Source organism: Mixophyes fleayi, chromosome 11, assembly GCF_038048845.1.
Source record: "Mixophyes fleayi isolate aMixFle1 chromosome 11, aMixFle1.hap1, whole genome shotgun sequence".
Classification (NCBI taxonomy): Eukaryota; Metazoa; Chordata; class Amphibia; order Anura; family Limnodynastidae; genus Mixophyes; species Mixophyes fleayi.
Window position 1 is genome coordinate 93,770,714 of NC_134412.1, and position 12,757 is coordinate 93,783,470.

Below are 12,757 nucleotides of genomic sequence, written 5' to 3' on the forward strand. Positions count from 1 at the left end.
ACGTATGGGCCTCTATACACTGTACTTTGTTCTGCACTTGAAAGAACGATATATATGTGATATGTGTGGAGGAAATAACATGGCTGTGCTGCATGTTACACACATGTAGGTCTGGGAGCTGTGAATGTGACCAGCATGCTGATACACACTGTACATTAGAGGACGTCATTACATCCCAGTGTGTGCGGTTCTCAGAGATGCTGCTATGGAAACTAATCACACACCAGACACAGCTCCCAATTTATCCCATTTCTCTCTGTATTTACCCACCATATGTTGTTACTATTTGTGTCACAGCGACAACGCTCCATCGCTCACAGATCTGTCACCCTGAGTATGGTGTATCTATCATCTAATTACCGCATCGCTGGGCCGATGTCTGCAGTTGTGATAACCCAGCTTGGATGTCAAATGGAAATGAAAACCCAGATTTGGGCTTTGTTACTAATGTTAAGGAAAAAAATACATATTTTAAAAAATTAATGCATTAAAATGCTTTACTCTAAGTAATAAAGAATGTTTAATGCTTCTGTTCTGTTGACGTCATCCTGAGATTGGTGTTGGCCTCACAGGTAGAGAAATAATACTTCCTGACAACAAATCTGGTAATCCGATAAATTCTCTGGATCCGTCACCCCCATACGTGTAATATTGCTTTGCTCTGATTGTATTAAAAATCTATTGATTATAGTCAGGTATTTGGGATGTGGGACAGACTTTCACAGAAATATGTCAGTGTGTAGTTAGCAATGCCTAAACACTCCATTTCTTAGATGTCAGGTGTAGTTATAATCATATATAGTGTCTGTTTCAGTTCCTAAGCTGTGCTCCTGGCTGCAGGTGATAGAAGAGATCGAGGAGATGATGCAGAATTCTCCAGACCCGGAGGAAGAGCTGGATGAGGAGGAGAAGGACCTGGAAGAGATCAGCTCTCACTCAGACTCTATCCTCCTCCAGGAGATGCAGGCTCTGAGCCAGACCTTCAACAATAACTGGACAGCTGAGGGTAAGCCCCTATCCCCACATCCTCCATACTCTGCAGGCCTTAATGCATTTCCAGGGCTGTACAGTGTTGTCAGACTGCCCCCTGGTGGCTGTTAGTTGTAACACATAAGGCTTTAAACAAAGGACATTGCCAAAAATGGGGTCAGTAAAATCGTGTAATAAATTATATATTATCAAGTGTAAGAAAGTTTTGTATGTGCTAAAAGCCAAAAAAGGATAAGTATTACCTAGAAGAACTTTATCCGCACTCAGAAGCTGAAATCTCGTCAGTCTGAAATGAAGGCAATGGATCTTGTTGATAACATTTGCAGGATTCCTATCAAAGTGTCTAAAGAATGATGTTGAATATATGACATAAACTCACATTTAGGTTTCTATTTATTCCCAGTAAACTGCTTGGCCTGAGGCGGATGGTTGTCTGTCACCCCCATAGACATCTCTGATGACCCTTCCTGTGTATTAGATGTAACTCTGGAACAACAAATATTATACCCTGCAATTTGTACTTTTAATCTCAACGGCCGCATGTCTCCAATTCGTGGCCTGTTCTACTACTTAATGTCCACAGTGACAGGGCCACAATGTGGGGTCCTCCTCTGAGATGATCCTGTCTGGTGAGAGGCCTGGACAGTGTTTTCTGCCCTGTTTGGGGGCTGCTGAAAATCCTGAGAACTAGATAAATGAAATCCTCATGTTCCTGTAATACACTGGGGTAGTTATACGTAGGTTACAATCAATCAACCTCTTATTCAAAGTTGCGTTTCCTCCCCCATCCCACTACAGAATGCAGCCAGTATAACAAGCCTGGTCATGTGACTGACTGACGACATAATCAGTGGTTGTGATGTCACAGCCTGGGGATATAGATGATTGCTTGACACACAACAGTCGGTTATCGGCAAGTGTGTACTGTGTATAGTCACTGGCTGCTGGATTTATCACCACATAGTCTAAGATAAGATTACTTTATATGTATAAAAATGTATTAACAACTAGAAAGATATGAGGCCAGCATTGGATATATAGGAATAATCAGTTAATCTCACTACAATAATAATGATGTTATAATGTAGTATATGATTATCATCATATTATGAAGTGTTACAATCAATAGAAGAGGAGACCACTGTCCATCTCTCTGAGGTCTCTTGTCTTCCCGGGACCCCTGCTGCTGAGAGTTTCTGTCCGGCCGTTCTTCTCCAAGCTGTTACTAGGAAGTGTAATGACGGGCTGGGACTTGTAGTTCCACAATTGCTCAAACACAGTTTGACTTCCTATTTTCTTGTGGATTGATTTGTTTTCTAGCTCTAGCTGACCTTTAAGGTAGATACGGGATACGTGTCACAATACTTGGATGAGGAGACTGATTTATTTCGTTAAATAACTTTGTCACAAGTTTCATAGATGAGGAAATCTCACGTTCCCACGTCCGTCCCCTCCAGCAGGTCTGCAGCATATGAATATCCCAGAGCTGATACAGTTACTGGACCGCGTGGAGAGCGCAATCTGTGACTACTCAGAGGAACTGATCCAGCAGCTGGCCCGGCGGGATGAGCTGGAGTTTGAGAAGGAGGTGAAGAACTCCTTCATCACGGCTCTGCTGGAGGTCCAGAACAAACAGAAGGAACAGAGGGAGCTGGTGAAGAGGAGGAGGAAAGAGAAAGGCCTCAGTCTGCAGAGCAACCGGCCCGAGAGGAACGGCCAAATGCCCATGAAGGTACCCGAGTAATGTGCCCGATACCCCAAGTATTGTTGTGTCTTCTTACTGCATCCATTCTAACCCTGCTGTCTTCTCCCCCAGCGGTTCAGCATGGAGGGAATCTCCAACATCCTTCAGACGGGAATCAGACAAACGTTTGGTAATTCAGGAAACGAGAAGCAGGTGAGACATAGGGGGCGCGAGGTTAAACAACGTTCCTGCGTTTAGATAAATGGTCTCCGATGAGCTGACTGTAGATTAAAGCACATGTAGAAGTTTCTTATCCCAGTTTTCACTTAAATGGTACATGGGACACGGAGAGGTAGATTGTATGCTCTGTGGGCTAGACACCGGAATGCTCTTTGTAGTAGTGGATAAAACTGCCACACTGACTTATATCCCAATTGTTAGTTTGTTTCCAAATGTAAGGCGCTACGGAATATGCTGGCGCTATGTAAACAAATGATGGTAATCAAACTATAGCTGGATGTAACAAGCCTCTCGAGAATAAAGGGGCGTTGGTGATGTATGAATATGACTTACATGTGGTCTCTTGCAGTACCTGAACACCGTCATCCCGTACGAGAAGAAGGTCACGCCCCCCTCTGTTGAAGACTTACAGATGCTGACTAACAGTAAGGCTGCCCCCTAGTGGCAGGTCCCATTCATTGAATAAAAGTTGTATAATATTGAGAGTGAACAGGTTTACCTGATAAAGGTTTGGTGTATTGATGACTGATTTGTGCTGTTTTAACACTGAAAATTCAGGAAACAGAAAGAGATTAGTACTGTCCAATACTGGGGCTCATACAGCATCAACACCCCAAACATAACGCAGGAAACCTTTACATACATATGTGCTCAAGGTGCATCCAGCTGTACAGCACTGTCCCTTCTCCCCGGTGTACCTCAGCGGTAACGAGTGTATATATCTATGGAAGTGTAGAGATGAGGCTTAACAGTGTTGGTAGTAAATGCTAAAGTCACTTCACTCTATTTGTACACAATAGAATAATATAATGACGTGTTACATACACAGGAGAGAATATTGTACTGATGTGTTACTAATAAATGGGAAAGCCGCATTGTCCACATAAAATGTTATTACAAATACAAAACACAAATTACATTCACTATATCTGTTGTTCTCCTCTTTAAAAATCCAGGCAATAGTACTAGTAAGTGTAAGAGGCCAGGAGGAGTATTGGAAGAGGAAAGAAATAATGGCACCTCTCCTGAATTAGCAACCCTTAAACCAGTGTTGGCTAACCTGTGACACGCCAGGTGTTGTGAAACTACAAGTCCCAGCATACCCTTTCAGCAATAAGCTGCTATATATTGGCAAAGCATGCTGGGACTTGTAGTTTTACAACACCTGGAGTGTCACAGGTTAGCCAACACTGTCTTAAACAGTCCAACAGGAACTAGATAAAATCCTATTACAGGAATATTTTTACACGTCCGTCTCTTAACACTTACATTAAACAAATACAAAAGCAAAATGAAAATTATAATGGTCTGGGGACCTGCTACAAAGGGCTACAGTAGTATTATTAGGAAGGGAAAGGGATTTAGTGAAAACTGATTTTAAAAGCAGAAAACCCCTTCACAGAATTAATGGCACATGTGACAATTGGAATATTCTGTGAATATTTTGTGGATCATTCAGTGACGTCTGAAAATCCTATCAAACCCAGTGCAAAATACTGACCTGAATACTGCTGTGTATACTGTGCAAGGTCTTATTGTTTGTCATGAATATTGTGTATTATCATTAATACTTTATATGCACTATCCCTGCAGTATAGTCAAAGTGCTTTATTATTGTGTCATTATCATTACCACAGGGACTGGTGGTGTATCTATATTGTGTATTGTCCCTGTAATACTCACTTTTCCCCTCCCTCCCTCTCTTTCATGCTGTGCCTGAGCCCCCAGAGTTATAGTGCTCACTGTTACTTGTACTGTGCTGTTTCACCTTGTACTGTGCCATTGTTTGTCCCTGTACGGCGCTATGGATACTTTGTGGCGCCCTATAAATAAAAATTAATAATATTAATATCATTATTACTTTCTATTGTGTCTGCAGGATTGTGATTTAATAACGTGTCGTTATTGTCTCCGCAGTATTGTAGTTAATAACGTGTCGTTATTGTCGTTACTAACTTGTCGTTATTGTCTCCGCGGTATTGTCGTTACTAACTTGTCGTTATTGTCTCCGCGGTATTGTCGTTACTAACTTGTCGTTATTGTCTCCGCGGTATTGTCGTTACTAACTTGTCGTTATTGTCTCCGCGGTATTGTCGTTACTAACGTGTCGTTATTGTCTCCGCGGTATTGTCGTTACTAACGTGTCGTTATTGTCTCCGCAGTATTGTTTGCCATGAAAGAAGACAGTGAGAAGGTGCCCACACTATTAACAGACTACATTTTAAAAGGTAATAAAGCGAAGTGATTCGCTGCCAGAATGTTGATGACCTGTCTATAAAATGACCCAGTCTTTGCAACCAGCCAAGACTGTGCTTATTATTTACACATAAACATTATTTTTATATATTATGTCATCCGGTAAACACCACTTATAATGGATAATTGTGTAGAAACCCAATCCCAAAAGATTACTTACCGTGATCCAGCGTTTCCCAGCACCTGGCATTTCTTCTCTCTCCCGCTGGCTGCGCGGTGGGAGGAGCTGCACGTCTGGGGAAAGACCGGGACGGCAGGAGCTCAGAGTCTCAGGGTATCTGCCGCACCAACCTTAATTATCCCGGCCCGGTCTTTTTACACACATGTAGATGATAGGTGTGTGACCCACCAGATCACAGGAACGCGGGACCTCCAGGTGACTAATCTTTTAGGATCAGGCAGCTATGTAGATATGGTGGTTTTCTCCATAGCAATCGGACATTTGCTGTAATTTTCTAAACTGTATTAGACGGCAAAAATAACATTAAAAGCAATTGGACATTATGATGAGATTTCTAGTAATAAAACAAGAAAATAATGTGTAAGTATGAATAAATATACACAAGCTATATCAGGGTATTAATACTCAGACATGTTTATACCAACCGATCAATGATATTTAGATGAATATAAAAGTGCCATTAAGAGGCATTATACAAGCAATGAGAAATTACATTGAGCCCGGCCACCATTCACCCAGCAAATTATAGTTTGCTCTGTTTGAAGAGATTATTAAGAAGTTACCATGGAATCTACCGGATGTAAAGTAAATTAGGTGTCTAATGCCCCCATGGTATACAATCCTTCCTGTGTTAGAATTCTAGCAATTATTTGACTAGTATATGAGCTATATGGTGTATAGAAGAGGTCACCTGACGGTATGAACACATGACCCTTTTAGGGTGTCCTGATTGGCCGATCCTGCTCGTGAACTCTCCGTATTCAGCTGTGCAGTTTTTCTGAACATTTGAAATGCTAATAATGTAACGTTTAACCGTGTGTGACATTGGTGTCTGAACAACGTTCTCCTCGTGGGTATAAACTGTATCAGGATATTAGTAAATCCTAACAGAAGTGCAGCTTGTATATATTTATCTGTATGGATACATTACTGTTTGGTTTCTTGCTTGAAGTCTCTTGGTCATATTTCAATAATGGTTACCATAAGTAGAAGAGAGGAAACTGATTCTCGCTGTTATAGGGGGGTATTCAATAAAAGTGGAGAAATCTGAAAATGTTCTAAAAAGTCCTTTTTTTTTTTTTTTTTTTAAGTCTCTAAAGAAAAGTGTAATTTTTCTAAGAAATTTGTTTTGTATTCTCTTAGACAGAAAAATTACTTTTGTTTTCTTTTTTTGTTATTGTGGAGCGCTGTTTTAGCTTCTATTTTTTTTAAAATTGACTACGTTTACGTATACTCTATACAAGTAACGTTGTACTAAACCCCTCCCATTTTTACTCATTAGCATAAGAAGAGGCAGAAGTTTCAGAAACAATGGCGCTATAACGTTATAGAATATGGAGTGAAAAGAAGGACGATCCTAAAGACACGTTAAGGCAGAATGTCCATTTCTCCTATTTTATTGAATACCCCTCTTTATGGATGTATACAGCTATATTATGTATTCCTGCTGCCCCCCATCGCTTCCGCCAACGTCATCGCCTCCTCTTTGACATTATACCATTGTAGCTGTCGTGTATAAGTTGACCGAACACCCATGTACTGGAATCCAGCAGCTGCTGCAGCTGTACGGTGCGGCAGTGAGTTGGATGAAATGTGGAACTCCTCTCCTTTGCTGGGGGGTGGGTGGGCTTTTATTGCTACAGCTGGAGACCTTATTTATGAAATTAATCCTCTTTGTTTTCCCTCTAGTGCTGTGCCCAACCTAACGTGTGCTAATGAAAACGCCGATCAGGGAGGACATACATGTTACATCCGGACTGCATGACATAACATTTACATTTGCATTGAATTAATCCGAGTTACAGGCCGGTATTGATCATTACCTATTGCTTTTCTCGTCAATTTAACCACTACCTGCTCAGAGGAACCTGGAATTAATCCCATACTATCTTGTGTTACCCATGAGCTCCTAAGTAGTCTTCTACCAGGACATCTGTCCCCTACTGGAAATCGGCGGTAGTCAGATGTCTTCTGGCAGAACTCTACTTGGGGATTAAGTTGTACCTTTATGGCCAAGGTAAAGTGATATTTTAGGACAATTTTTGGCTCTGTACAGAAGTATTATTCTGTTGTGTGTAAACCCTGTAAATTGCTTTCAATGGTACGAGTTAAGGAGTTGAAGTGTTGTCCGCACCTCATTCTGTGAGGTGGGGGGGGTGGCGATGGCCTGGAGCACCGATTGGGTCATATCAAAGTCCCTTCATAGAATAAGACCACATGGCTGGTGGTGGCCTCACATGTAATTTCTATCTCAGTGAGCACGTGTCCTCCAGGTCAGTTATCATAGAGTTCCGGGAGGTCGATCCACACTTCTGCTACTCAGTTTAGTCAGATCGGCCTTTTCTCTAATGATATTGCCGAGGTATCGGCCAAATCCGTGTAACAAGTCATGTTGTGGTTCCCTCGGGAGGAGATACAGGAATGTGTGTAACGTGTGTGTGCTTTGCCTACAAATAGCTTTAATGGAAGGTCTTTCCGAGTGTCCCTGGAAGTCATCACCCACCCCCCTCTCACGCTCTACTTTATCATCTTCATACAGCGGCAACATGGAGGAGCTGGGGACTGACACACGGAAGGCCTTTGTACATTGTAGTGTATTAGAACTTGTCTTGCCATGTATTATATGATAGCAAAATAAATCTCATGTAGTGAATGTGCAGTGTGTTTTATGTAATTGCTGGTGTACAGGGGGAGGGAATGATAAACATGTACTAACGTGTTCCGTGCCACTAGTTACACGGCGCCTCCTTCGGTGTAAGCGGAGAAATCCTCATTCTGGGGAACCACTGAATGCAATATCTTGGTACTGCTATAAAACGTATTTACCCTTTATTTTTGTTGCATTATTGATTGAAAAATAATTTATTCACAAATTCTTACCACCGATATACACAAAATCCTCGAATAGTAAATTAAAAAAATTGTAAAACTTAATTAACAAACAGACAATAACTGATTCAAACTCAATTTCGATCTCATTAGACGTACAATCTTTCTCCACCTAGATGTGGGTCTTCCACAGGCTTTCGGGCAAACTAGGTGAGATCTGTTCATGAGAGCGCTTACAATATAAGTGGTAGAGGACACAGCTGAAACAAGAGGAGCGAGTGTGACTGAGAGTGGAGATCGGGACAGTTGTGAGGTTGCATTATAGACAAATTGACAGATGTAACATATTCTCTTAATCTCTTTATGATGGACTTTGATAGTGCGCTGCAGATATTAAGTCTTTTGAAATCTTGCAACCGCTCCTTAATTAGTGCTTTTCTCGTGTTTGCATCAGTTTATTTGCTCTTCATGATGAAGCTTTTACTTGTGACTACTCTACCCAAATGTTAAACCTCTCAGACAGGTGTTTATTTTGAAATCAATTGAAACCGTCATTGTACAAAGGCAGTTTCCAATCAGTTATATGACCTCTAAAGACGACTGCTTGCTGTAGATTATGTAGATGCATTTGACATCGCTACATCACATAGATATGATTATCAGCAGTATTATGTATATTTATTGAAGAAAAGTGTGTTTTTTATTTTAATGACACTACAGAATGTTTTGTGTTGATCAGTGGTTTGATTTCCTGGATAAATTTCTTTGATTCCATGATGTGAAAAATTCCACAGGGGGTAAATACTTTTTATAGCTTCTGTATATCCATCCAGACAAGATTATGTTTCCTTATGCCATGATTAGAGTTCGCTGGGTCTGTAAAATCATTCTACAGCTGTGGAAATTGTTAAAATATCATACGAAAAGTTTAAGAAGAATAAAGTGACTCTAAGGGGGGTATTCAATTGTTAGCGAGAACCGCTAAAATCCTGCGCTCTAAAAATATTACCGTTAATACGGTAATATTGCGCGTAAATACCATTAATACGGTAATTTACTCGCTGGATTTCAGCTCGCAACTCAGGGAGCTGCGATCTGAAATCCAGCGAGATATTACTGTATTAACGGTAATATTTTTCGAGCGCGGGATTTTAGCGGTTCTGGCTAACAATTGAATACCCCCCTTAACCTGAATTTACTGACCGATAAGAGGAGTTGATTTGAACGGAGTATTTTCTGTGTGAGTTTCTAGTGTTATTTTCTGGTAGAGGTGGGTAGGTGATCATACAAAACTTGGATCCGTTAACCAGCTGACATGAAGTAAATATGTGGGAGGAAAACACCCTAATATGACATAAGTACAATAAGTTTAATTACAATTTATGGATGTGACACTGAACAAATGTTATTATGTAAATGTGTCTTCAGTTATGTCAATTGTGATGCAAGACCTTGATGGCAAATAAAATTGTAAAGTTTTCGTATTGCACAAATATGTGAAGTAAAAACTGTAAATATTTATAGTACACTTTTAAAACATTAGTGGGTTCATTATCTTTTGACTCACAACGAGTGACCCCCATCTCTGTTCCTGAACTAGAGCTGTCTTCATCAGGAAGCACTACACACACAGTAACCAATGATATCCAATCTCCTGCTTGCCTGAGAATTCTGGGCGGGAATAGAACAGCCAATAACCAATCAGATTGTCAGAATGCTCACAAATGGAGAGGTGTGTGCGCTGATCATGTGGGAGGCAGTGATCTGTCCACGAGGCCAATGGTGGAGGCAGCAGGAAGTCAGACTGAGAGTTATATAGTGGAAGGAGCAGGGTCCTCCAGCAGCACAGAGTATATCAGTAGATGAGTGATGTGTTAGTGAGGACAGGGCTGCATGTGACAAGACACTGGAATCCAAGAGGAAGTCACAGACTGATAGAGGACCCTGCTACTTCCATTATCTAACGAACAGCACAGAGTAGTGATATGAAGCTCCTGTCATGTAGGCAGGTATATTGTGGTGTCAAATGCACCTTTGTATGAAACAAACTTCCTCCACCCAGCTGGTAATGCTTTGGAACGTAGACTAGATTTGCAGGTAAGACTTGGATTTCAGTAGAGTTAGGTTGTGGCTGTGTTACAATTGTAGGATGGTTTTTAGGTTTTGTGCTGGTGCATTTATAGCCAGTGCAAACTCCGGTACTTTTTTGGCTATTGGGGTGAAAAAAAAAACAAACCACACAAGTTGTCCTGGTTCTTATGTGTATGTTGACATCTGTATAGGACAATTTCTCTTGTCCTGTATGGTGGGATATGTGACATCTGCTGTCAAATTGCCACCTGGTGTGTGATGGAATCAGTCTGTTTTGTACAGATAGTCTGCTGTCTACTGATAAATCAGGAATGTCTCCATATATGTAGTGTATAGCCCTTGAAGTTCAGCAAAACAAAATGTCTGTTTCACTCCTTCATGGCAGCCTTTACTATGAGGTTGTTTTTATTTTGTTATGCTAGAGCCAGGTCAAACAAAAATGTCCCCTCAGATTATATAAGGCAGCTCCTCCCCTTCCTCCACGTCTTTTCCTGGCTCTAGCTTGACGTGTTAGCAGGGAGTTTGTTGTTTTCTGTGTAGGGCTTACCATGACCCATGTGTGGGGTAAGCTGAGGTCTGGATGGTGACCTATGAACTGCCTCACTGCTACCTCCAGGAGTAGCCTTGGTAGGGTTCTGCATGTTTGCAGGACCTGCATCGTCCCTGGGCACCAGAAGATGACGGTGGGACTCACAACTGCTACAAAAAGCATTCCTTGTTCAAATGGAGATCCTGCGTTAACGCTTCAAACAGTGCAAGCAGCCTCATGTCTGTCAGCAAAATGGAGCCCGAGTCCAATCAGAGAAGTACACCTGCTACAGGTAAGCCCCTAATTTAGGGGTGTCTTTAAATATTCATATTCTTAGTAATAGTGTATCCATTCTCGGTACTCTTGTAGATTCTGGTTAAAGTAAGGGGGAATTTTATGCAAAATTCTCAAAACCAAGGAACGATACAGTCTCCTGAACAATTTATGGATCTTATTGCGTAAATGAAAGAATCATTGTAACTGAAGATGATTTGTATACATTGCAAGGAGTTAAACCGAACCAGATCTCTACCAAGTATAGATATGGAATATAGATACTGAGGATTCTCCAGGAACATTCCTCTAGTGATGAATCAAGAGAAATTAAACACACACCGAGGTTGTTTAGTCTGGATAAAGTGGAACATTTACTTAAATATATACAGTATATATAAATCCATTGGAATGTGTGAAACTGCATTTTCTACTACAACTAGCGCTCTTTCTTGAACAGCATGTTAGAGGAGATTTATCCATTTGGGGATGAGGATGCTCCGAATGGAGCTTAATTCCAAGAGTAGATGCAGCTATAGCTGGAATGTCTACTAGAACAACCGTTCCACTGGAAGATGGTGGTCCTAGGACAGAAGAGCAGAGCGTTCCTTGACAAATATTCATGTTTCATCATGAACCACTTTAAAGTCAAGAGTGGCTATGGGCTCAGTAGCCACAGTCTTAAGGTTATGGTGTTAAAACCTCAGTACAGACAAAATTTAGTAAAAAGCATTGAAATGATCCAAACAGGTATAGAATATCTCTGAAGCATCGCTGGACACTGGTGATTTTGCAAGAGCCATGGCCTGAGATGGTTACACCCGTGGGCAGCGGACGCCCAGTCAAAGAACAGTTAGATACAGAAGTTGTCTAGTGGGAAATTAAACATATTGCCACACGATCGCAGAACTAGAAATTCTCCCCAAATCAGCAGTTTACGGAGGCGATATTCTAGACAGACTTTCTACACTGCAACTAGACGGTCTTGTCAACCGTTCAGACCTAAGGCTGGTAGAGCAAATCAAAGTTCACAACGATGACTTGTCAGGAGCAGACTCCAAGAACACCACTAGGGGGCAGAATTTCACATTTCTCTTTCATCCATCTGGGGGACACTCCTTAACCATGGGGGTTGAGTCGGGGGGAGGAGTCTGGCACCCAAAGAGTTAACTTTTTTCAGCTGACAGCATATCACCCCCGCCAATTCCCCACATACCTCAGTTTGAATTGGGTGCCCTTGGAAGAAGGTTGCACCTGAAGAGCTCCAAGAGAGACAGTGAACAGGGTTCACTCACTGGTAATAGGTTTTTTCCTTTTCTTTGGCAGTTTTTTTCTTTTGATAGCGGCGAGAGGCTCCGCGCACAACGGAGCTGACTCGTGGGAGAAGCGCCTGTCGGGGGGGGGGGCGGCCGCCCCGCTGACAGAGAGGGTGAAACGCTTCTCACAGCGGGAAGCAGTCGGCAAGAGACTCCCCGCTGATGCAGGACGGGCGCTGCCATTAGGCAGAGAGCGCCTTTACTGCTGAGGTTCCCCGGAAGCCAGCTGGAGTATACCAAGTTCCTCCTCCCATGGGATGGCAGTGAATTCTTGAGGATGGCGCGCTATTGATAGCGCTAGCGGGGAACACATTCTAACAGGTTTTCCCCTAATATAACAGAAAGGGCAAAACGCTGTTAAAGTAAAT

The 12,757-nt window shown here is 41.8% G+C and overlaps 1 protein-coding gene across 6 annotated transcripts in view; it reads left to right on the forward strand.

Annotated features, from left to right (window-relative positions):
• The window catches only part of FEZ1 (fasciculation and elongation protein zeta 1), a 46,299-nt gene extending 38,295 nt beyond the window's left edge, over positions 1 to 8,004 (forward strand). For 3 of the 6 annotated variants that reach the window (XM_075190362.1, XM_075190365.1, XM_075190367.1), the window contains 6 exons: positions 841 to 1,006; positions 2,448 to 2,722; positions 2,807 to 2,887; positions 3,264 to 3,339; positions 5,077 to 5,142; positions 7,041 to 8,004. In XM_075190362.1, the coding sequence (XP_075046463.1) occupies positions 841 to 1,006; positions 2,448 to 2,722; positions 2,807 to 2,887; positions 3,264 to 3,339; positions 5,077 to 5,142; positions 7,041 to 7,057 (681 nt within the window). In that variant the 3' untranslated portion in view covers positions 7,058 to 8,004. Of the gene's footprint in view, positions 1 to 840; positions 1,007 to 2,447; positions 2,723 to 2,806; positions 2,888 to 3,263; positions 3,340 to 5,076; positions 5,143 to 6,633 lie in introns of all 6 variants that reach the window. The other 3 variants (XR_012679890.1, XM_075190363.1, XM_075190364.1) reach the window with 3 other exon arrangements.
• Positions 8,005 to 12,757: the final 4,753 nt, after the last annotated feature.